This window comes from Colossoma macropomum, unplaced genomic scaffold (assembly GCF_904425465.1).
Source record: "Colossoma macropomum unplaced genomic scaffold, Colossoma_macropomum, whole genome shotgun sequence".
Taxonomy (NCBI): domain Eukaryota; kingdom Metazoa; phylum Chordata; class Actinopteri; order Characiformes; family Serrasalmidae; genus Colossoma; species Colossoma macropomum.
The window spans coordinates 28,263,419-28,290,007 of NW_023494794.1; the positions used below are offsets into that span (position 1 = coordinate 28,263,419).

The following is a 26,589-nucleotide window of genomic DNA, read 5'->3' on the forward strand; positions in this document are numbered from 1 at the left end:
AACACAGAGATATTACACAATTCATTCAAACGTCCATAAAAATGTGATGATACTCACCATATTGAAGTCGTTCATCACTTCATCCATTTCGGTATTGGTGTTCAGTTTGTCAACCAGCTGAAAGTGTCACAATAAATATTTTATAAATATATAAATAGCAAATAACTTAAGCTGATTACTCCTGTGAAAAATGCATAGGGGTCTTTTAAGTTCCTTTGTTTACTCAACCATGGGAGTTGAACTGAGAACATTTTCTCATTTGCGCACACCCTGCAATTCCTGCACTGCTGAACAATGGAGCGGGCTCTGCCTCATTTACATGTCCGTTCAGGAACACTATGTATTACCTTACTCCGAATGGTTTACTTTGAGCTAATTTAGAACGAATAAACGTTATTTTGTTTTCCTCTATTCACACAGGTATTCTCGCGTACCATGTTGTAGTCAGCCAGTTGCCCCTGAAGATCCTTTATTTCACCAGCAAGGCCTTCTGCTCTGTGTGATATGAGAGAAAGCATGCGAACATGAGGAACATCATAAAAGCACAGGTACTTACTGTGCATGCTACCGCAGAGTAATCTGAACTGACCTTTTTTCATACGACAGGTAAACAGAGTTCTCCTGGTTGAAGATGTCGATTTCCTTCTGTAACTTGCTGGTCTCTGTTGTAAGCTCATTTATTTTACCTCTGTAGTAAGAAAGATGGAAATTCATAATATATATATATATATATATATATATACACACACACGATACAAGGTTTTCTTCCAACAACAGCGATAAACATTATGTGTGTGTATATATATATATATATATATATATATATATATATATATATATATATATATATGTATAGAGAGAGAGAGAAAGAGAGAGAGAGAGAGAGAGAGAATAAACCTACTATACTTTTAATGTAAGTCAATGGAACCAGACTTTTTTCCAAGTAATTTTGGGCCGTTTCTTTTGGTTCATCCTTCATGAAATTTACACACAACGTAAAGGACAACAGGCATTTACAAATTATGTCAAAAACTGAAAAATGACCAAAATGGAGATACCAGGTTTTCTTCTGACAGCGAGATACATATAAAAATATATATATATATATATATATATATATATATATATATATATATATATATATATATATATATATATATATATATTTTCACAATATATTCACAATATACTGGTCACCTGAGTAATCCAAGGTAGTATGACTTATCCAGGATTTGCCTCTGAGGTCCTGGGGGAATAGACAAAAAACATGACTTAATAATATAGTCATACAGTCATATAAAAGAATTTTAACAAACCCTAGTTAACCCTTGTGTGGTGTTCAGGTCTGTGGGACCCATTTTCAATGTTTACCAAAAGAAAAAAATATGCAATTTATTATTATTTCAACCTTGTCCTTTGCTCATTTTCTGTGAAGAACATATAAAATAACCCATTTTCAGTGTCTTCACTCTGTTCACCCCCCACACATTTATATTACACATGTGGTGTTGGGTGAACCCACGGGGAGTAAAAGCGTGGAGGTGCTGTGTCCTTCACTCTGTTCTCCTCCTACATGGCCTGCTGTTAGTGTGTGTGTGTGTGTGTGTGTATGTGTTTGTATATGTATGTGTGAGGGTGGACAACATGGACAGGCTGCTTACTGGCTACAGCTGCTAAAGGAGAACCCTACTCTGGACACTTGTGATATTTTAAACATCTGGACATTAATTTAAAAAAAAACAATAATGTGGTGGGTCTAATAGACCACCGTGTAACAAGAACATCAACACCACACAAGGGTTAAATTACCAGTTATGTTGATTTTCTAAGTGAAAATAAGTTTAAAAAAATCCTCTACGGAGAACAAACCTAAATAAGGCACTTTCTGTAAATTTTAGTGCACAATTATTATTGATTCGCTGAATTTTACACATTGAAAAACAAACATCAAGCATTAAAATGTGCCATAACTTTTGCACAGGTGACAAGTGATGATCTTTTCCCCAATATGTTAAATTCAGCAAAGAAACAGTGATTGTGCTTAAAAATATGCAGAAATATTTTCACTTAGAAAATCAACAAAACATGCCATTTTGCCAAGGGTCCTACTTTTGCATACAACAGTATGCAAAGGGCTTGTAATTCTATAATTCTTAACGCACCTTTCCCGCCTGTCTTCATGCCACTGAGACCCTGCTGAGTGACAGGACGATCGGTCACTTTTATCTGAGCTGACAAGACACCAGGAGTAGCGATGGGTCCGCCCCTTGTCCCAGGACGACCAGTCCCAGGCACCATCTAGAAGACGTAACACAGGTAAGTACACACACCTCAGCACACCAATGGGACACCACACTTTCACTGCAATCTTCATTTCAGGTTTAAAGGGTTTTTTATTTTCTGCATAATTATATAATTAAATGGTTGAGATGTAAACAAAGCCATTCAAAATGGTTGATGTGAAATGGTTCATTGTAGAGAACCTATCTACTCTGATTTCTTTACATGTCAATAACTCAAATGTATCGATTTTTTTGCTATTCAATAGAAACTGACTTTTAAAAAATATGTTTAATACCAAAACCTTGTCTCAGAGCAACTTTTAAACAATGTCTAAGGCATCAGAAAATGTACGTGTAACCATTTCATGAGCTTTCTGTGAGCTTTTATAAGCATTAAAGGGGTCAGTAAGCTTCTCTACAATGGAGTTTATATGTGCAGTAAGGTGTCCATATGTACAGAAACACACATACACACACACACACACATCCTCTAAACCGCTCATCCTTCTGGGTCGCGGTGGGGTGCTGGAGCCTATCCCAGCTGTCATTGGGCGGAAGGCAGGATACACCCTGGACAGGTCGCCAGTCCATCGCAGGGCAGACAGACAGACATACACATTCACTCACGCCTAGGGGCAATTCAGCATGTCCAATCAGCCTGACTGCATGTCTTTGGACTGTGGGAGGAAACCGGAGAACCCGGAGGAAACCCACACAGACACAGGGAGAACATGCAAACTCCACACAGAAATGAACCTGGTCGCCCCAGCCGGGAATCGAACCCAGGCCCTTCTTGCTGTGAGGCGACAGCGCTACCTAGCGCCCCGTGTACAGATAGATAAAATAAAATAAACCTATGATTTAGCATGAGATTCAGATTCAGTCCTCATCTCTCTTCTCTTCTTCTTCTGGCCCCACTGGGAAGAGTTGAAGAGCCTGATGGCTCTAGGGACAAAGGATCTCCTGAGTCTGTCGGTTGAGCAGCTCTGTGACAGCAACCTGCAACTAAACATGCCCCTCTTGTCCATGAAGGCTGCTCAGACTGTGAGACAAGTGACTAAAATTTCTGACAGAGATCCATCCGATCATCCGACTGCTCAATCAGAGCTCGCTTGGGCAGCTAATCAGGCATCGTTTCCCCTCTCACACTGCACGGCAAACAACGGCCGATGAAGCTGAAATTCGGCCGGATCATGAAATTCAGTCGGCTTCTGACCAAATCAGGCTTAAAATCGCTCAGTGTTCACCTGGCTTTACATATTAAATAACCCTGAATGACTTTTTATCTTAATGATTTATAAATTATGCTGAAATTTTGAATACTTAACTCCACTGATCATCCACCCCATGATTACACCTGTTCATTTACTCACCCCAGTTCCTACTCTGATTGCTGTCTGTGGAGGTCTGATGGCAGTCGGCGGCCTTCCAGTTCCTGCGACTAATGACCCACGACTCATAGGCCGGCCTGACGGTGGTCTCTGGCTTGCCATAATCACTTGTCCTGTTAAAAATATTTCATGATTACCCTTTTGTATGGCTAGCTAGACAAACAAATGGTTAGAATACAAAAAAGCTGCATTATTAAATAATCACATTAATTAAGGATGCACCTATTTGAGAATAGTGGGATGATGTTGCTATCTAATATGTACATATCTGTCATCGCCGATACACATTCATAACACTGTAGATTAGGACTAAATCTTCCTGGATTAACATTACAGTGAATAACATTTATTTGCAGAGAGTAACAAATGCAGTAAAAAGAAAAAATACAGGTATTCTAGTGCAGCAGCACCTAACACTCTCAGCACTGCAGTAACACTGACGTGGTGGTGGTGTGTTAGTGTGTGTTGCGCTGGTCTGAGTGGATCAGACACAGCAGTGCTGCTGGAGTTTTTAAAACACCTCAGTGTCACTGCTGGACTGAGAATAGTCCACCAACCAAAAATATCCAGCCAGCAGCGTCCTGTGACCACTGATGAAGGACTAGAGGATGACCAACACAAACTGTGCAGCGGCAGATGAGCTATCGTCTCTGACTTTACATCTACAAGGTGGACCGACAAGGTAGGAGTGTCTAATAGAGTGGACAGTGAGTGGACACAGTGTTTAAGAACTCCAGCAGCACTGCTGTGTCCGATCCACTCGTACCAGCACAACACACACTAACACACCACCACCACGTCAGTGTTACTGCAGTGCTGAGAATGATCCACCACCCAAACAGTGCCTGCTCTGTGAGGGTCCATGGGGGTCCTGACCACTGAAGAACAGGGTAAAAGGGGGCTAACAAAGTATGCAGAGAAACAGATGGACTACAGTCTGTAACTGTAGAACTACAAAGTGCACCTATATAGTAAGTGGAGCTGATAAAATGGACAGTGAGCGTAGAAACAAGGAGGTGGTCATAATGTTATGCCTGATCGGTGAATACAACACATTCTCCATCAATCTGAAGAACGATTTCACCATGCAAGAGAATCGTTCCCTCTTCTAAAGAACCATGTTTTTAACTGTGTAGCTAAATAGCCCACAATAATAAAGAGAAGAATAAAATTGACCAAAAAAATAAACATCAGGTCTTTTGGGCTCAAACTGCTTTCTAAAACACAGTGATATATCAATATTTTAGCTTTACTAGAGAATTATTATACCCAATAAATCCTTTAAACAGGTTCACTAACGTCCACGGTGTCCAGCGACCTAAACACACCAGGTTAGCCAGCTAAGCTACAGCGGAGCCGATATCAGCTAAGCTTAGCTAACCTGGCTAACATAACGCGTCAGCACGCTATGCTCAGATAACACGGGTTTTTTCCCCTCGCAAAGCCGTAAAAAGTAAAAACTCAGACCTGTGGACTCTCCGCTGTGCCTCGTAGCGCAGAAGAGTAGCGATATCCTAACCTGCGTTTCTCTGAACTCAAATCTTTGGTGGCTAAGCTAACTCCCACTGTACACTCCTCACTGTTGCCCAGCAACGCGCGAGGCTTTATCGCGAGATCAGTCTGTCGAAATCTCGCGCCACCCCAGAGAACGGGCTCTGAGTCTGCAGATTAAAAGGGAACTCCACCGATTTTTCAAATTCAAAATTTCTGCAAAATTCAATGGTTGAGATGTAAATAAAGTCACCCAGAGTGGTTCGCTATGAAATGGTTCGCTGTAGGGAAGCTTGCAGACAGATGTCTCTCCAGTGGTGGTGATAGGAACCAGGGATCGCATGAGTGCAACACAAATACAGCCAGTTTATTTACTATCCAAAGCCACCAGTGAACCTACACGTCTTCTGAGTTTTAGCACGGAATGTTGATGATGGTAAAATGTGACATCCTGTACAAATAAAAATAATGCGTGACCACGACTTAATAAGGCGTGGGAATGAGATGATTAAGTCGTGGCCATGACTTAGTAAGGCGTGGGAACAAGATCACGGCTTACTAAGTCATGGCCACGCATTAGGATCTCGTTCCCACACTTTACTAAGTCGTAGCCACGACTTAATCATCTCATTCCCATGCCTTACTAAGGCGTGGCCATGCATTATTTTTATTTATACAGGATGTCACCAGCGTACGGAGCCCTGATGATGACATATATAAATAAAAATAATGCGTGCGACTTAGTAAGGCGTGGGAATGAGATCACGGCTTACTAAGTCGTGGCCACGCATTAAGATCTCGTTCCCATGCTTTACTAAGTCGCCTTACTATTACTTACTATTTTTATTTATACAGGATGTCACCAGCGTGGTAAATATGAAAAAAAAAAAAAGTTTTCTTTGGGGACTATTTTGCCTTAGAACACCCTTAGTGTATCCTTCCACCATGAATTGATTAAAGTAAATGGACCAAAATACATTTTAGACCAAAACGTTGTCACAAAACTACCATTAAACAATGTCAATCACCAGGCCGCGTATATCTAACCATTTCACATAAGAACCTTCTGTGAGGGAGCTTTTTAACGTTTCTCATTTTTGGACATGATTTGAAATCAGCAGATTCCCTTTACACTGTGTTAAACCTTCATGATGAATGGACAGATAGAAATAATCCAAAATGACTTGGGTTATTTTTTTTATTATAAAAGTTGGAAAGTCCTAACAGCCACCACATTTTACTGGACAATTCCTCACAGAGTGGACTGCACATTTTTCTACATACACCCTTAAAAAAAGATGGTTCTTCAAGGGTTCTTTAGTAAAGAACATGGTTCTATATAGAACCATGAGCACTCCAAGACCCCTTTGCATAAAGGATTCTGGAAAGGAATGTGAGCCTTTTTTAAAAAGGGTTCTATCCAGTACCAAAAAGGGTTCTCGCATTGTTTCAATATTAATCTTTTTGCAGTGCTATATGGAAGCCGTTTCAAAAAGGTTCTATATAGAACCATATAAAACACATTCTCCATCAATTTGAAGAACCTTTAATCACGCAGAGAACCTGTAATTATAAAAAAGTGTTCTTGGGGTGTTCATGGTTCCATATAGAACCATTTTCTTTACTAATGAACCCTTAAAGACTATCCATTTTTAGGAGTGTAGGGCATAGTGAACCAGGGGTCGAGTGAATCATTTAGAACAGAGTCTCTGAGTGCATGTCGCCACAGGGAGGCGCTAGAGGACAATTTAACAGAAAACAGTGAGAAAAGTGGTAGAATCAGAATCAGAATCAGATTCATTGGCCAAGTATGTTGACACACACAAGGGATTTGGTTCCAGCTGTTCTTTCTAGTAATAAATTCAGTATTAAAACAATGTACAAATAATTTGCAGACAATAGACAATTTACAGAAGATAGACAGGTGAGACGAGAACAGTTATATTGAAACTGATCATTACTTTAGTACATATCGGATGGATTTGGACTTTTCTGTGTATTTTCAAATGATGCTTTTGGGTCATTCTACAGAAACGTCCATTTTTGTGTCCCTAGTGTTTACAGATATATTACATTTGAAAAACATGTTAGGGTTACAATTTATTTATAATTTAACATATATTTTGAAATAAAACAATTATTTTAACAATTACACCTTCTTGAGCCTCAATTTAGCAATATTGGTTTATAAATCAATCATATAGAATTCCAAACACCACAGAAGAGCTCGTCCTCACAGTCATGTGTGAAGGCTGAGGCCATATTTTGAGGTAAAACACATGTTTTTCTGCAATTTTAACTGCAATAATCTATACATGGCTATGAAATATATGATTTCAATGACATAAAGAAAACAAATGCCAAATAAATATTACAAAATATATAATGAAAGTTCCCCAGGAGTCGTGTCACTGGTGTTACTGCATAACAAAAAATCTCTTGTTTTGAAATAAAAGTCACACTGATGACATCACTCGACTTCCTTTTACCTGTTTTCTGAGGATCTATGAAGAAAAGCACATGGTGAGTCCACTGTGTCTCTCAGTTATCAGAGATTTTCTCATTTAGCTCATGATTTCATATGAAGCTTTTAGCTGAAGTCACTGGTGTGACCCACTTTATTCTGAGGTAACTGTGAAAAAATAGAATACAAATGGATTAAATTACATATTTTACTGGATATTCCATGACTGACAACATGTGGTTTGATGTTCTGTTGCAGCCATTCTGTAAAATGCATTGTTCATTTAAAATGTCTCTGGTGTTCCCTTTATTATGTGTTACACCAATGAGGATCGGTAACACCAGTGACTCCTATGGAGAGATAGAAAAGTGGACGTTTCTGTAGAATGACCCTTTTACTTAGACTAATGGACTTTTGTGAAGAAATGAATACTTTTTTTATATTTTAGCCGTTTACATGGAGTTCCTAATTCCTTTTTTTGTATTTAATTTCATTCCACTCTGTTGGTTCACCTTCTGGGCCTGTTTGTTGCTGTTCACAGCCCTCATTTTAACTTTTAGCAGTTTGTTTTAGACTAAAGGGATCACAAAAAGAGAAGAATAGCTCCTATTCATTCATTAAAGTAGAAATTCCTTCACTGGAGCAGCTTCAGGCTGCTTGGTCCATCTCCCAGGTTAACACAAGGATATGACTGTGAGATGCAAATGAATGAATTTGCAAACCACACAATGTCAGACTGTGCTTTGTTGTGCTCTGTTGAGAGAGAAAGTGTCAGCAGCCACGACTGTCAATTTAGTTTCATTTATCTCTATTGTTATTATTTTTATTGTTGCTGTCATTAAAGGGGCCATATTATTGAAAACTAAACGAGCTTGATGTAGTTTGTAAACATAGTTTCAAAACATGCTGTTCCATGCCGTCCAGTCAGGGGAAACTAATCTGTGAAAACAGCCCGTTTTCAATTTATTTGTTTTTTTTTTGTGATGTCATTAAAACCCATTGATTTACATATATATAGTCTATTCAGCAGTTAAGCCCTGCCTACCGAGAGGGTTTATGTAGCAAAACCAGTCAAAATCCATTCTTACATGATCATTTTTTAACCTTTCTTTATCTCTCAGAATTAACTAGGCTGTTTGTGTCTGTGCCTTTAAGGCTGGTAATATGTAAATTACCTCTGTTCTGACTGGCCACCTTGTATTGTGCCTCATTCAAAAATCAGCCTGGGCTGGAAAATGTCTGCATGGCTGTAGGCTGAATATATGGATATATGAAAATGCATTCGTTTTCATGACATCACAGAGGCAATTAATTCACAACAGACAGTTTTTGTTCGCTATATTTGCTATTTTCGTGTTGTAGATGTCGAACCCTGGTTCCTATCGCCATCACTGAGTTTCTCTACAATAAACCATTTCGCATCAAACCACTCTAAATGATATTGTTTACATCTCTTATTGAATTATGCAGAAATATAGAAAAGAAGTGGAGACACTTTTAAACACTACAGCTTCTATACCAAAAAAAATTAAATTGGGTACTGAGCTTAGTTTTGGGTGAGGCGGAGTACAGCGGGACAGGAATAAGGGCTGCAATATACAAATATATATCTCCATTTTTGACATTTTTTCAGTTTTGACATAATTTTAAAATACCTGTAACCCTTTACATTGTATGTAAATTTCATAATGAATGGACCAAAATAAACGGCCCAGAAATACTTGGAAAATTGTCTGGTTCCATTGACTTACATTAAAAGTAAAGTAGGTTTCGTCCTTCTCCTGTAAAGTTACCATTTTGAAGGTTTTCTTTAGACAACAGCATGTATGTATATATATATATATATATATATATATATATATATATATATATATACATATGTATATATATATATGTATACGAATATGTATATATATATATATATATATATATATATATGTATATATGTATATATATGGTGTATATAAAATACAACACTATGTTTTTCTGAACATGTCATGGATACCATCAGTACTTGTAGTGAACTGCATATGAAACTGCATGTTTCATTATAAAGACAGCAAAATTAGTCCTGGATTTGCAACACAGTGCAACACAGTATGCGGAATATCGACTAAAAATCATTGTATTCACAGTTTTTAATAGTATTTTTAAAATACTGTTCTTACTTCTCTTCTTCAACTGATCGGATGTCTGAAAACGTAAACATCGTGACATATCGTGCGTTGCGAAAATGTCTCAAATTATTGCGACATTATTATTATTATTTTTTTTTTTTGCCACATCGCCCACCTCTAACAGCAATACAAACTACCGTGAGGACGCCTGTGCGCATGCTCGCGGAGCTCCGCCTTGTTCCACAGGGAGGATAATCGTCTTCCTCGCTGGAAAACTTGGCCCGTCCATGAACTAAACCCGGCGTTTTTTTTTTGTTGTTATCGCTGTCCTCGGTATGGACTCTCAGAAAGTAAGTGACTCGTGCTGTTTCGCAGTCTTATAAACGGGCCTGACCGACCGCGGTCATGTGAGAATGTGTTTATTCCATCGTGTGAGGAACCTTTATAGTCCACACCGTTACATTAGTATTCCGGCTCTCTGCCGAAACACCAACTCCAGCACAGGCTGTCCTGTCTGTCCTCTTTACTGTCCGCATTGTGGCCAGTGTTTGTGGTTCCTGGGCTCGTTTTCGAGTATTCGAGGTCGAACGAGCGACGTTGTGGTTTTGCTGGTGGTGCAGTTGTGCTTGTTGTTGCTCTGCCTGTTTGCTTTATGGGAGTTAACTGCGCTATTGGGAAGAAATGAGAGTGTAAACCGCTTGAATGCATACATAACGCATGGTTCATCATGGCATTTAGGCTGCTGAGACCTTCCTGACATTCACACAGAGTGGACTGAACTGACCACCGGCACGCAGACCATCGTAACTGGGCTGTAGACTGTCTGCTGTGGACTTGTCAACAGATTGGTCATGGGGCTGTGGCAGGTGCATCCCATGAAAAGGGAAAGTGCATAGCCTGAATAGTGTCTGTGCTGTAGGTTCAGAGGCTGTGGATGCGTTTGAAGGTCGTAGTATGATTTGCTGGTGAGTCCAGATGATTTGTGTTGACTTTGTAAATATGGGTGAGTGAGAGTGACACAGAGAAAGGAGAGGGAGAAAGGCTTAATGGACAGGGCTGTAGGGGAGGTGACCTCACTCAGGAAGCTGTGGGGTTGTGTACTGTGGAGCGGACTAGATAGAGGCTGGAGCATGGAGCATGTGCTTATCAGAGTCCTGCTGCTTCCACCGCTTCTTTGAGCGTCATGCACACGCACATCAGGGATGTACCACTGCTCATGTTTTCAGGTTCAGTACAGTTTTCAGTAGTTTACAGTGCCTTAACTGTACAGAGCTCTGTTCATCTTCTGCACCACTTGGTTTTATAGTGATCTTGTGAAACAGTGCAGCTATAAACAGTACAAGAAGCTAAAACCTTGTTCAGCATGTTCACCGATCAGGCATAACATTATGACCACCTCTTGTTTCTACGCTCTTTGTCCGTTTTATCAGCTCCACTTACTATATAGGTGCACTTTGTAGTTCTACAGTTACAGACTGTAGTCCATCTGTTTCTCTGATACTTTGTTAGCCCCCTTTTACCCTGTTCTTCAGTGGTCAGGACCCCCATGGACCCTCACAGAGCAGGTACTATTTGGGTGGTGGATCATTCTCAGCACTGCAGTAACACTGACATGGTGGTGGTGTGTTAGTGTGTGTTGCGCTGGTACGAGTGGATCAGACACAGCAGTGCTGCTGGAGTTTTTAAACACCTCAGTGTTGCTGCTGGACTGAGAATGGTCCACCAACCAAAAATATCCAGCCAACAGCGTCCTGTGACCACTGATGAAGGACTAGAGGATGACCAACACAAACTGTGCAGCAGCAGATGAGCTATTGTCTCTGACTTTACATCTGCAAGGTGGACCGACAAGGTAGGAGTGTCTAATAGAGTGGACAGTGAGTGGACACAGTGTTTAAAAACTCCAGCAGCACTGCTGTGTCTGATCCACTTGTACCAGCGCAACACACACTAACACACCGCCACCACGTCAGTGATACTGCAGTGCTGAGAATGATCCACCACCCAAATAGTACCTGCTCTGTGAAGGTCCATGGGGGTCCTGACCACTGAAGAACAGGGTAAAAGGGGGCTAACAAAGTATGCAGAGAAACAGATGGACTACAGTCTGTAACTGTAGAACTACAAAGTGCACCTATATAGTAAGTGGAGCTGATAAAATGGACAATGAGTGTAGAAACAAGGAGGTGGTCAGAATGTTATGCCTGATTGGTGTATGTGCCAAATCAATGCTGGCTCTGACACTAAGCATAACCTTTAACTATAAGTTACCATTAGAAAGACAGAAAAGGTGAGACCACTGGGAAAGACAGAGGACATGAGAGTAAAATTGTTCTTATTTTAGCTTGGACGTTCATGTCCCTGGTCATATTAAGCATGGTTCATTATATACCATATCATTTGAAAGGTAAAATTCTTGTTTTTCCTGTAGTCTTTGATTGAAGTGTAATGACTTCCAGCGTGTGGGGAAAATAATATTGATCAGTATCATCTTGCCAAACTGCGTCCTTTGAAATACGACACTCCAAACAAGATGTAATGACATTTGTTGAAGTATATCGGAAAGATACTTTACTGTATGGCAGCCTTCCAACTCATGCTAAGCAGCTGACCAGGCCAAAACACAAAATGCTTGGTGCCCGAAGTTGCTTCAGTTTTGCACGGGAGATACAAGGTTAATAAGCCAAAAAGTGATAAAAGCCTAAGACCAAATGTTTAGCATTGTTTACACTGCATACCTAAATTTTCACATGGTTCTCTTGAACTGTTGAGTTTCTAAGTGATCTCTTTACAAACTACACTTCTTAAGTGATCTCTTTACAAACTAGACTGCTTAAGTAATCTCTTTACAAACTAGACTTCTTAAATAATCTCTTTACAAACTAGACTTCTTAAATGATCTCTTTACAAACTAGACTTCTTAAGTGATCTCTTTACAAACTAGACTTCTTAAGTGATCTCTTTACAAACTAGACTGCTTAAGTAATCTCTTTACAAACTACACTTCTTAAGTGATCTCTTTGCAAACTAGACTTCTTAAGTGATCTCTTTACAAACTAGACAGCTTAAGTGATCTCTTTACAAACTAGACTACTTAAGTGATCTCTTTGCAAACTAGACTTCTTAAGTGATCTCTTTGCAAACTAGACTTCTTAAGTGATTACAAGCTAGACTTTCTGATGTGGTTTCTGACACTGTATGATGTAGTTATCTATAAAAATGGACAGACATACAGACAAAATTCACGCTTCCATTTGGCCACTAGTTCTGTTTTGAGTCATGACATATGCTTTTCTTTATCATCGTTGTTGTAGGTCTGTAGTTCATTTGTCGTGTGAATTGGTAATGTTTGCTTTCTAATTTGTAAAACCCAGTACAACACTTTGGGTGAAAAATATTTAACTGAAAAGTCAAATCATGGCGATTAGAGGTAGGTCTTTGGTTTGGGCCATAAATGTCAAAAATCAGAAAAAAACACTTGATAATGACTCTCAGAAATAAAGGTACTAATCTGTCACTGGTTCAGTGCCCCTCTTGTCACTGGGGTGGAGGGTCAAGGGTCCATCTCAGTACCTTTAGTCAGAGAACATAACTGAACCATAATCCACTGAAATGATATGTTCTAAGCTGTACTGACTCCACACACCCCGTCTCGTCTCCAGGCTTTTATTTTACTGTTCTGTTTAAAACATTCGGTTATGAAAAGGTACAAATACGAACTTTTCACCTGGAAAAACTTATTTAAGGTTCACAATCAGACCTTAAAACCACTGTTGGAGCTTTGAGGGAACATTTACACTGTTTGTACCTTGATGAACGGAAAGTGTACCTGAACAGAACCTTTATTACTAACAGTGTAGAGATTCTAGTAGTGTGACATATGATAACTTTTTGGGTGTATCTGATTAAACACGGACATTTGAATCTTGTGAAAGATGCTCATACATTATACCTTGCATGTAGCAGCACTGCAGTGAGTCCTTCAGTACAGAGCTCTGGCATAGAACTAGAACTGCATTGCTAACAACCGACAGAAAATTTAATGATTAGGCTGTCGCTGTTGGTGACATATCTAGAACCTCCAGAAAGCCGGCTGTGTTCTTTTTCTTGTGAAATTCATCACACTTATTGGAATTAAATTACAACTGGATGATTATACTATCACTTCCTAATTATGTTGGTGGGGGTGGGAGGGGAGTAATCCTGGTTGGACAATTTTCTGTTGTTTCCAACCAACAACACTTGCAGAGTTTAAATGCAATAATTACGATGATTCTATGAAATAAAAGTATTTAATTCTGAAAAATCATTAGGCCATATATATATATATATATATATATATATATATATATATATATATATATATATATATATATATATATATATATATATATATATGTGTGTATGTATGTGTGTATGTATGTGTGTGTGTGTGTGTGTGTGTGTGTGTATGTAGAACCATCTATTTTTAGGAATGAAATTATAAGCCATATTGAACATGAGCCAAAATATGGTCAGAGTCAGGACTGCTTCTTAGCTGGAGTGAATCCTGTAAAGGCGTAAATGATGAAATTATATCATGGTGCATTTTGATGCTGCTACACCTGCATTCCCATGCTGTCCCATGCTGTCCCATGCTGTCCCATGCTGTCCCAGCAGGCCGTGGCTTCACTTGCAGTAACTGGGTCATGTGTTTAGCCAGCGAGGGGGCCTGAGTGTAATAGTACAGGTCTTCATTACCTTTCTCCACTAGGCCTCACGCTTACGCTCACTCACTGATCTGAAGGCGAGAGCAGCAAGAGGCTTAGATTTCAGCCCCACTCAGTGTATTGAAGTGTAAACCTCTTCAGGCGTCTTGTCGTACTTGGTGGATTTAGTAATATATATTAATAAGAAGTTATTTTTGTTGTGGTTTAAAAGTAAACCTTTGGAGCTGGAGAGCTAGGCCCAATCCCATCTCACCCCTCGTCCCCACCACTCAGCCCTTAGCCCTCTGTTTTCCACGTTCACGTCTAGGGGCAGGGTGTCCCGATTCTTGTTGAGATAGAGGGGTAGGGGGAAGTGTTGGGGCTACATGACCCTCCAAATGGAGGTTTTTCAGAGACTCCAAACAGAGAGATATGAGGAAAAAAGAAAAACCAGCAAGATGGAGAACGAGAGACCAAAGAAACCCGCAAATGTGAGAATTTTCTCAGTTAAAAATTACGATAACCACTGTATTATATTAGTTTAATGTTGTTTGAGTGTATTATGGTTAATTTTTTTCATAACAAGCATAAAAAATCACTAATAGCATGCTAATGTCTCTGTAGCTAGCTAGCTAACTTTCCCGTTCCACCTTAAATAGTCCAGCAGTTCTGACGTCTGAAGCACCACAATGTAACTTCTGCACCGTTTAAGGTGGAATGGGAAATTTCGAAAGAGAATCTGGTGAATATCTGACTTCAGCTTCGTATCACTGAAGAATTAGGGGTGGACGATAATAAATAATCCCCCCCCACTCTGTGAAGTCATATGATATCCTAAATGTAACTAAAGCCCAGCAGTGAGTAGCTGAACTTTACCCTCCTCTGCTGTCACTGCAGACTGGCAGCGTCGCCTACAGAGCAGCGCTGGTAGCTGTTAATGAAGTGATGCTCTTTTTATTTGAGGGTCTCATTTCGTTGGGCAAGATTTCAACCACTACCTCTTGTAGCTCTGTTCCAAGGTGTTAGGGTGACACTTGAAAATAAGGGGACTTAGAAATGAAGAAATGGGATTGGGCCTTATTGCTGTCATTTTGCAGTATTTACTAAAGGTTGTTGTGTAATTACATCATTAATTGCACAGTCAGTATTGTAAATTATGTTTGCATTCAACTTTTATTCTGTACTGACAGGTTCAAGTCTCTACTTCTGATTTCTGTCTGTTTGCTTTGACGTCAGATAATGACACAGTATCTCCTCGTCTACCTAAAAACAGTTGTTTGAGTTAGAAATAGTGAAAAGAAATGTAAGAAGGCACTAATGGTATATATGGTTATTTACTATTGAAGCCTCTAGAGTGTGGAATACAATTCTCATATGTAGTTAATCTCAGGCCATAAAGATCTGAACTGCCTGAATCAGGTCAGCAAAGCCTCGTCACTGTTCGCTTCTGGCCTTTGGCTCAGTAAAGTGAGCGCTGCTAGTGTCTTTGCAGTGACCGCGCTCTATTTTTCTCTATAGTGACTCATAGGACAATCAGAATGCAATAGCACTCTGTATGTGAGTGGAGAGAGAGAGAAAGAGAGAGGGAGAGAGAGAGGTGTATAAACAGTGAATGTGTATCATTTGCTGTGACTACAGCAATTCAGAACTTTCCACTTTGTAAAGCGACGCATCATAATCTGCCAAAAATCAGATTTACGCTCTTCCCCACTCTTACCCCAAATGTTTATTGTCTAAAATGTACTTCTTTTTTTTGCTTGTTTTGCATTGGTGCTACAACGCTAATGGAGCTAACAAGTAATAGAGGCTTAGCACTGTGCAAACTTGCCTTAAACCACATCAAGTTGCTTGTAATCACAAATAAACTTGCTTGTATGGTTTCTGACACTATATGACAGACTGTTATTAAAAAAGAATTTACAAAAGTATGAACACAGTTCAAGTTTCAAATAGGCCACTAATGTTTTTAGCTAAGCCACATACTTTTGTCCACATTCATAGGTAACAAAATGTCATACAGAGTGGTAACCTACATAAACAAGTCTATTTAAAGTTAATTAACAACGTGACACAGTTTTAAGCAGGTGTGAAGTTATATAGCCATATTGTTTGTACAAACAAAGCCTGAGAGGCTATAAGCTTCCACAGAGTCTTCATAGGAAAGCCTGTCCACTTGGCGGCCATCTTGGCAACGCCGCCGGGCAGTTATTTCCAGTCATACAAGACCAGACTCCATGAATCTGTAAGGCAAATTACTGTTTTAAATATGTGTGTGAAATCATTGATGAAATCTAACAAATCTCACAAAACAATTTTTTGCAGTGCTTGGCTTAATAACACACACACACACACACCATAAAATAAAATATATATATATATATATATATATATATATTTATTTCTATATTTTATTATATTACATTTTTCTCAAGGGGGGGTTTACGGCATAACCAGTAAGCTGATTGGCTGTTTTTGCTGAAGGGCAGAATTTCTCTGTAAATAGATGCCATGTTAGCTGTTAGAATCTCTGGCTTACATTACTTGTTAGCTACACTAGCTCCAGCTCCAGTTGTAGTTGTAGTTGTAGCTCCAGTGCAAAACTGAAGAAGCAAACTCAATCAAACATGTCTTGGCTGATCAGTGATATTTTTGATAAGGGTAAAATGGTGTAAATTTGATTTTTGGACACCGTGTTACAGAGGTGGAAACAGGTCACTAAGTTGCAAGTAACAAGTATGTCTCAAGTCTTCACACTTGAGTCCCGAGTCAAGTCTCAAGTCAAGATAGTCCAGTCTCGATTCAAGTCCTGAGTCAGTTAAGACGAGTCTCAAGTCAATAGTCCTAATTTTCAAGTCCTAAGAAGTCAGTCTGCATTCTTCACTAATTTAAGGCCGCAACACTGAATAATGGTAACAGTGCTGTAGCCTTTTAATGATGGCACGTTAGCAGCATTTGGCTGTATGTTTTTTTTATTTATTGTTATAATTTTATTTATTTAATTTTTTTACCCTTCCAACTAAAGTATAAAATCCGTGGTGCGCAGATAACCATGACAAACTTACTGTATACACATACAGTAGTGCAACTACACATGAAGAGTTTCAGAAGTACTACAACTAAAAGAAAATGTAATATTTAAAGAACATTTGGGAACATTGGGCACACAGGATTAAAATAAAAACTAGCTCAGCACCTAGACTAGCTCAGCAAACTAAAAACAGCCGCTAGTTTCAAATGAATTTAGATGACAACAGAAACCAAAACGACCAACCTGAGCTGAACTGTTTACAGAGAAGACAGCAAAATAATGGTGAATGTTTGAAGCTGAAGTTGACTTTTCTTCTTATTTGAGTTTTCTGTTCCGGCGCCTCACTGATTCACCATTTAAGATGGAGCGACAAATTCCTGTATGAAGTTGGCAAATAAAACGTCAGCTTCAGCCTCGTGGTGAATGTTGCACTTGTTTTACCTGCAGAAGCTGTTAAAATCGGTCGAACAGAGACGCTGTGTTTCGTTTGTTTTGCTACCATGAGGAAAACGGTCAGTTCGCCTGGTGAGTTTCTCCAGTAAGACTGAAGATGCTCTTGATGCTTCATGTGTTTCTAGCTTATGGAGACGAAAATGAGCTCTAATGCTTCTCTTTTCTTACGAAATAAACTAAACTGAGCATCAGCACCGTGACAGACATCTGACACATGAACAGTAGGTGGCTGTGTGGAGTCCCGTCTGCAGTCAGACTCTCCATGTTACTTTCCGAGTCTTAAGCCTGAAGTCCAAGTCAAGCCTTAAATGGTGCAGCAGTTACATTCTGGTGCTTCAGACGTCAGAACTGCTGGACTATTTAAGGTGGAACGGGAAAGTTAGCCAGCTAGCCACTGAGACATTAGCATGGTATTAGCGATTTTATGTTATGAAGAAAATGACCCGAATACACTGAAAAGACAATAAACTAAGAAAATACAGTGGTTATCATAATTTTTAGCGGAGAAAATTCTCACATTCATGGGTTTCTTTGGTCTCTTGTTCAGCCATCTTACCGTTTTTTCTTTTTTCCTCATAACTCTCTGTTTGGAATCTCTGAAAAACCTCCATTTGGAGGGTCATGTAGCTCTAACACTTCACCCCACCCCTCTATGTCAACAAAAATCGGGACACCCTGCCCCTAGACGTGAACGTGCAAAACAGAGGGCCAAGGGCTAAGTGGCAGGGGCGAGGGGTGAAATGGGATTGGGCCTTTCTCGATTTTCTTGAATCGAGTCTTAAGTCATCAGGTTTGAGACTCGAGTCCAAGTCATATGACTCGAGTCCACACCTCTACTGTGTTATATCTACACAACATTCATTGGTGCCATTCCCTTTTTTATTTGGGACAGTGCCTCACACAGTGACCAAAGCTAATGTGACATTTTCCCCATTCAGCCACAGCCTCAGTCACACCAGCACAGCAGCACTCATACTCTGGGACTTCACACTGAGGACTGAACCTAGAGATGTTGACTGTGTGCCCACCATGGTTGCGCCTCGCTGATGTCACCATTTTTATTAGTAGCTGCGGATGAGTAGAGTATCAGGATGAAACTGAACAGGCTGAGTGAGGTTTTTAGTGGAGCTGTCGCTGATCAAGGTGGCGCTTGCATAGCAGATTAAGGTATAAAGTACTGAGGTTGAGGATTACAAGATGCAGCAAGGAGATACTGGACTGAGGGACTGCATTAATGCTTATGCCTTTGGATTACGCCCTGATACCGAAGGGCTGTTCACAAGCCTGTCACATAACTAGTAGTTACAACTTAGTTTAACCCCTTAACTCCATGCGCTTTTTTAGGTTTGTTTAGGTTTCACTATGATTCTTTATGATTAGATTATTTTGGTATGATTCAGTATTATAAGAAATCTGCTACCATATATCGTAGTGAGGGGATGAACTACTACATAGTAGAGAAATATAGGCAATAAAAAGTACACCAAGCTTTTCTTTTGCATTTTTTACATGGGAACAGTACATACTAAGGACGCACGATGAGCAGAATCATATCACTAAAAAAAAAATGGTCCTTAGGCTACGTTCACATTACCAGGTTGAAGTGGCACAAATCCAATTTTTTGCCCTAATGTGACTCAGATCTGGTGTTTTTTAGAGCTGTGTGGACGCAAATCTGATATATATATTTTTTTTATCCAACCTGAGCCGCATGAACACATCCTACTCAGTAACGTCACGTGAATGAATCATGTGCATCATCAGCACAAACTAACGAGCAGAACGAGCTTCGCTGAGAAGATAATTAACTCTGATCAGCTCTCAGCTTCATTATTAGAGCGAGACGAAGGAGAAAAAGGTGAGATGAGCTTCTTTTCCACCGTTTAAAGGCTTTAATGTCTGTTCGGCGCTGCTGCCATGGTAACGCTGAATGATGGCGCACGCGCAGTGGAAAAAAAGCACATTAAATCTCAGTGTCACATTAAGGTCGCATGGCCACGAATTGGATACGTATCCGATCTAGGACCACATATGAAAGTGACTCAGGTCAGATTCAGGAAGATCAGATTTGTGTCCACGCAGCTCTGAAAACATTAGATCTGAGTCACATTAGGGCAAAAAATCTGATTTGTGCCACTTCAGTCAGGTAATGTGAACGTAGCCTTTCATATGAAGTCCTAGATCAGATACGTATCCGATTCGTGGCCACATGAATGTGACGCTCCAATCGGAATTCATATGTTTTTTTTTTTTTCCACTTTAATTCAGCGTTACCATGGCAGCAGCACCGAACAGAAGTTAAAGCCTGTAGACGGTGGAAAAGCAGCTCATCTCACCTTTTTCTCCTTCGTCTCGCTCTAATAATGAAGCTGAGAGCTGATCAGAGTTAATTATCTTCTCAGCGAAGCTCGTTCTGCTCGTTAGTTTGTTCTGATGATGCTCGTGATTCATTCATGTGACGTTACTGAGTAGGATGAGCTCATGAGGGTCATTTCAGGACGCCGGTTCGTCACATTAATGACAGATTTGAATCACTTACCTAAACGAGTGCGAACCATCGTGTCAGAGAGATCGGATTTGAGGAAAAAAATCGGATTTGAGCAATGAGGCTTGTAATGTGAACATAGCCTTAGATTTGACTGATATTTTAGGGTGATATTTGATGATGTTTATTTATTATATTTATTGTATGTTGTATGTTTATTTATGTTTCATTGTTTACTGGAAACACTGTTTGTTCTGGCTCGAGTGCTAAAATGTCTGCATTTTTTTTCTTTCATTTTACTGCGTTTGTAACCTGTAGAAGTAAATGTTCTGTTTCTCTGTAATGCTAATGCGGGTGGATTTAGTCCATCTTCTACATTTTATAAATGTTAATGTATTGGTATTGGCAGATATGTACGTGGAACAACATCAGATCTCACTATTGGCCCATAATTCCCATATCGAGGCATCATTACTGCATATTTTAATGAATATTATCATAATTGATTAGAACGTTCCAAAATTGAAGCATGTGAATTGCCTCTTTCAGAGATGCCTTTTATAAACTCTTATAGTTATGAGAGTAAGAAACTATGGTATGGACCTGCAGCAAGTCCTGGGAGTCTAAACTGAAGTTCAGTCCAAAAACAAAAGACCTAAAGACTGAGACCCGGTGTCTGGCAACCCTTCCCAACCTGCTTCATCACTGGTCAGAGATGTGTTTCTGCCCAGGGTAATAAAAAACTGGCCTTAGATCAGCACGGAAGCAGGCTGAGGTCGATGAGAGGTCAAGGGATTCTGGTGTAAACTGTGCTGTCTGGGCCGGTAGGGTTTAAGTATTGAACGCCTTTCTGAGTGGCCTTGGAATAGACTCTACTAATGCGTTCAGACTCCACCCTACTGGCTTGTACCAGTCGTACAGCTTTCATGCAGTGTGTTCATTATGTAACACTGTTAGCAGAACCTCTAAAGCTGATTGGAGCTGGTGGCTAAGCACAGCCTAATAAGGGTTCTAGTGTTACGGCAGTGCTTTCAAAGAAGGAGCTGAACAGCAGTTTTGGATTTCTACAGCTCATCCCTAACATTCCTTACGCTTGCAGGTCTTGGAAAACTTTCCAGTAAAATATAGAAGTGAAATCACGAGTGGTCTTCACTAGAACCGTGCACACTGATCTTCTAGAGTAGACTTAGGCCCAGTCCCATTTCACCCCTCGCCCCTACCACTTAGCCCTACCCCTCTGTTTTGCGTTTTCACGTCTAGGGGCAGGGTGTCCCAGTTCTTGTTGCGTTAGAGGGGTAGGGTGAAGTGTTAGAGATACATGACCCTCCAAACGGAGCTTTTTCAGAGTCACACTCCAAACAGAGAGATATGGGAAAAAAGAAAAACCAGCAAGATGGCTGAAAAGGAGACCAGAGAAACCCGCAAATGTGAGAATTTTCTCAGTTAAAAATTATAACCATTAAATTATCTTTAATGTTTTTATTATCTGTAGTTTAATGTCATTTCAATGTGTTATGGTCCTTTTCTATAAAAAGCATAAAAATTCGATAATAGTGTGCTGATGTCTCGGTAGCTAGCTAGCTAATTTTCCTGTTCCACCTTAAATAGTCTAGCAGTTCTGACGGCAAAAGCACCAGAGTGTAACTGCTGCTCTGTTTAAGGTGGAACGGGAAAATTGGAACAAGAAGCTGGCGAATAGCTGACTTCAGCTTTATGTCACAGGTTGCTGAATTTTACCCTCCTCTGCTATCACTGCAGACTGGCAGCGTCGCCTACAGAGCAGCGCTAGTAGCTGTTAATGAAGTAATGCTCTTGTTGTCCCATTTCGTCGGGCAAGATTTCAACCACTACCCCTTGTAACTCAGTTCCAAGGGGCAACACTTGAAAACAAGATGACAAAATAAACAAATAAGAAATGGGATTGGGCCTTAACACTTAACACTTTACATTAACTTTATTAGGAACACTTACAGTATTATGCAAAAGTCAGAGACCACCTTTTTGTTTATTTGATTTCCAGTCAAAACAGCCACTAACTAAATGTTTCAGTGTCATAAAAAAGCAGGAAACTGAAGAAGAAAATGCAGAGTTATTGTGCAGCCTCGTGGGTTGCCAGGTTGTTGCTCACCAGTTGCTATGGTACCTTTGGTTTGCTGCATGGTTGCTAGGGTGTTGCCACGGTATCCCGGGCAGTTGCTAGCGTGTTGGAAGGTAGTTGCAATGGGACACTGTTAGAAATAAAGGTTCTGTGCAGGTACACTTTCCATTCATCAAGATACAAACAATGTAAATGTTCCCTCAAAGGTACAACAGTGGTTTTAAGGTCCGATCGTGAACCTTAAATAAGTTTTTCCAGGTGATGAGAGGGGCACTGACCCAACACTAAATATAACATCAAATTGATTGGTGTTATATTTGTCCACACATCAATTATACAGTAATCCACTTGCAATGAGGGTAAAGTCAAAGAAAAATAAGTAAAGAAATAGGAGTTTCCAAAACTGTCACTATCAAATAAACAGTACTTATAGCTTTCATGCTTGAGAGCTTCACAGGTGTTCCTGTCCATGTTTCCATTGTAAGAAGACGACTCTGTGCTCTTGGGCTGAAAGGATATGTGGACGTCTGAAATATGGAGTACGATTTTATCATGTGTCGCAATTTGTATTAGGAATTATTTGGATTGTGAAATGTGAAAAATGCAACCAACCAAGATTGAACTTTGGAGATGTTTACTTTGGAAAACCCACGGAAAGAAGAACCTTGAAAAAATGTCTCTTCAGATTTCTTTAAAATGAAAGCAAGTCTCCTGGAAAGAATGAAAGCTGTAATAAAGGCAAAAGGTGGGCACAATAAATAGTGAGGATTGTGATGTACTTAGTTGTTGAGGTTTCTAAGCAATTTTCTGTTAAATGAATCCTTCCTGCCTTTTTTCTGACGCTGTCGTTTGTCTGGAAATATCTGTCTAAAAACAACAGCAACCCTCTATACTGTCTTCAGTCTCATGCAGTGTGTCTGTAGTTTTCCTGCTCTGGCATCCTGGGATGTAATACTGCTTTCCTACAGTGTGTTGGTGTCTCCTTGCGTCTAAAGATAGCCGAGTAGACTAATCCTTAAATCTGCCTAATCATGGAATCTCCCTCTCCTCCTTTCTCTCGTTCTCTCTCTTGCTCTTAAAGAGAGTAAGTTGTGAATCTTTTCTTTGCTCCTTCTTATGAACAGTACACGTGTATTAAGTTCCTTGCTGGTGTGGGGACACTGATGCCTTTGGGCCTGGTTTGAATTATGCAGCATCACAGTGGGGCACTGAGGTAACATGAAGCTTTGTAGCATGTGTAATTAAAATGAAGTGTGGGAGATATGGCAAAACCGATACCCATAATATGCTCAGAAAAGTAATTTAACATGATAACAATAATATTTCACCATATTGCCAACCCCTGTGCAGCTCACTCTGCTACTGTGAACCCAGAAAGTCTGAGCCAAACTGTGTTATTTAGGTGAGAGGCAGTTCATGGTTTCACTTGGAAATCATTCATTAAATCTGGCATCTCTTGTGGAGTCCCTCAAGGTTCAGTCTTAGGGCCTTTGCTTTTCTCTTTATACATGGTAAGGTGATGTCATTAGGAAGCATAACATACATTTTCATAGCTATGCTGTTGACAGCCAGTTATATATCCCATTCCTTCTGATGATCGAGACTCTCTAGACAGGCTAACCAGCCGTGTGTCAGATAGGGCTGAAAGATTAATTGTTTTTATATATCGAAATCTCAATTTTTATCATAGTCTTACAGTCTATTTTCAACTACACTCTATATAGAACCCAGAAGTGTTCTTCTATTGTTAAGGTGTCAAGCTAGTAACTATAGCAGAACCCTTTTGGGTGCTAAATAGAACCATATACAACACATTTTCCATCAGTCAGAAGAACCGTTGCACAATGCAAAAAAAACATTTAACCTGGCCAACTGTTTTTTGAGGGGTCATAGTTCCATATAGAACCATTTTCTTTACTCAAGAACCCTTAAAGAACAATCCTTTTTAAGTGTGAATGTTAATACGTTGCAAGCTTTAAGTAGGGAATTTTAACCTAATCACATGGAGCTTGTAAACTGCTTTTATATGAATTTGACCAATCAGAAGCAACCAAACAACTGTGTGCTGTGACATCACAACCACAAATAACTGGGAGGCTGGTGCTCTGTGTTAAGTGTTCAAGCCTCAAGACAAAAACGTATGCGCTCGTCTTCTCAGTCAAAACAAAAAGGCTCAGACATCAGTTTATAGAAAACATTCGCAATTTAAATCAACATCTCAATATTGGGCAGAAAAATCGCAATTAGATATTTTGATAAAATCACAACACAGAGAGATCAGATGGACCCTCACAGAGCAGGTTCTATTTGGGTGGTGGATCATTCTCAGCACTGCAGTCACACTGATGTGGTGGTGGTGTGTTAGTGTGTGTTGCGCTGGTCTGAGTGGATCAGACACAGCAGTGCTGCTGGAGTTTTTAAACACCTCAGTGTCTCTGCTGGACTGAGAATAGTCCACCAACCAAAAATATCCAGCCAACAACGTCCTGTGGGCAGCGTCCTGTGACCACTGATGAAGGACTAGAGGATGACCAACACAAACTGTGCAGCAGCAGATGAGCTATCGTCTCTGACTTTACATCTACAAGGTGGACAGACAAGGTAGGAGTGTCTAATAGAGTGGACAGTGAGTGGACACACCACCACCACGTCAGTGTCACTGCAGTGCTGAGAATGATCCACCACCTAAATAGTACCTGCTCTGTGAGGGTCCATGGGGGTCCTGACCACTGAAGAACAGGGTAAAAGGGGGCTAACAAAGTATCAGAGAAACAGATGGACTACAGTCTGTAACTGTAGAACTACAAAGTGCACCTATATAGTAAGTGGAGCTGATAAAATGGACAGTGAGCGTAGAAACAAGGAGGTGGTCATAATGTTATGCCTGATCAGTGTATAATTTCTTGTGTTTTTTATCATCTGTCTGTCAAGCATTTTGAGCTGCCACCGGCATGAAAAGTGCTATATAAAAAAAAATATTATTATCATGTTATTATTAGAATTATTACAAATGCCAGTCATTCAGCTTTTCATCAGATGAGCATCAGTGATGCAGGGGAATATTTGCACCTTGCAAATAGAAGAGCTTTGGAGAAAAGTAAATAAGTAAGCTCTCATTAGCTTAGCCAAACGTTAGTCATAGAACAGGTTTGATTTCGGCTTTCAGTCACTCCAACACTAGTCACTCCAAACTTATGTCAGCAGAGCAGCCGGTAGTCAGAATCGGGTCTGCACGATGGTGTATTGTGCTGTTTGGGTCTGAGGCCTGTTCCCTAAGCTAGTTCCATTAGCCGATCAGGTTTAATTTAGCCTTTCTGTTCCTTCAGCGCCAGTTTCTCGACTTCACTCCCTCAGATTTCAATAAATTAGCGTCTGAACTTGTGTCAGTGCTTTAGTCAGTCAGAAGCAAACATGTTCGGTACTGAGCAGAGCGGTTATCATGCTAGCTAAGCTAATACTGATCAGCTTCTCCCTCCTAGTTAGCAGCACTGAATGATGGCTTGAAAACCATATTCACTTATTTAATTCTTTTTCAATGTTGAAATAAAGCTGGACGAGGCGATTAAAAATACTTCATAAATACTTTTAAGTCATTTGCTGTGGTGTTCCAAGTGGTTGCTAGGTGGTTGCTATGGTATCCCAGGGGCTTGCTAGGGTTCTAGCAATGGTATCCGAGGTGGGAAACACCCCAACACCAAGTATAGTATCACATCAGTCAGTATTGTTTGTCCATGCTTTGATTACAGGATAATCCACTTGCATAAGGAAGAATAAAATCGAAGAAAATGAAGTAAAAAACAGAAATTATTAAAAGATACAGAGAAAATGGGATTCCTAAGAAAGCTTGCAAGATCTGCTTGACCACCAGAACTGTCCCCGTCAGATAAACAGTACTTATAGCTTTCATCTTAAACTCTAGTGGACTGTTTCCCACACAGGGATTAAACCTAGTCCTCGACTATATTTTTCTTTTCATTCATGATGCTGTGTAGTCCAGGACCAGTCCCTATTAGGGAAACCAACCAAGTCTTATTTCACACATAAATTCAGTTGTGATTCTTTAGTAAATGATTCAGTTCAATTCAGTTGAAC

The 26,589-nt window shown here is 39.9% G+C and overlaps 2 protein-coding genes across 2 annotated transcripts in view; one reads left to right on the forward strand and one right to left on the reverse strand.

Moving 5' to 3' along the window:
* The window catches only part of ift74 (intraflagellar transport 74), a 43,490-nt gene extending 38,184 nt beyond the window's left edge, over positions 1-5,306 (reverse strand). The window contains exons 1-7 of the mRNA XM_036580740.1: positions 5,141-5,306; positions 3,656-3,786; positions 2,163-2,298; positions 1,198-1,246; positions 590-688; positions 435-495; positions 58-117 (exon numbers count right to left, since the gene is read on the reverse strand). Coding sequence (XP_036436633.1) covers positions 58-117; positions 435-495; positions 590-688; positions 1,198-1,246; positions 2,163-2,298; positions 3,656-3,775 — 525 coding nt within the window. The 5' untranslated portion in view covers positions 3,776-3,786; positions 5,141-5,306. The remainder of the gene's footprint in view (positions 1-57; positions 118-434; positions 496-589; positions 689-1,197; positions 1,247-2,162; positions 2,299-3,655; positions 3,787-5,140) is intronic.
* Positions 5,307-9,978: 4,672 nt separating this feature from the next.
* fsd1l (fibronectin type III and SPRY domain containing 1-like) overlaps positions 9,979-26,589 on the forward strand; it is a 63,092-nt gene continuing 46,481 nt past the window's right edge. Inside the window, exon 1 of the mRNA XM_036580743.1 lies at positions 9,979-10,095. Within this exon, the coding sequence (XP_036436636.1) occupies positions 10,081-10,095 (15 nt within the window). The 5' untranslated portion in view covers positions 9,979-10,080. The remainder of the gene's footprint in view (positions 10,096-26,589) is intronic.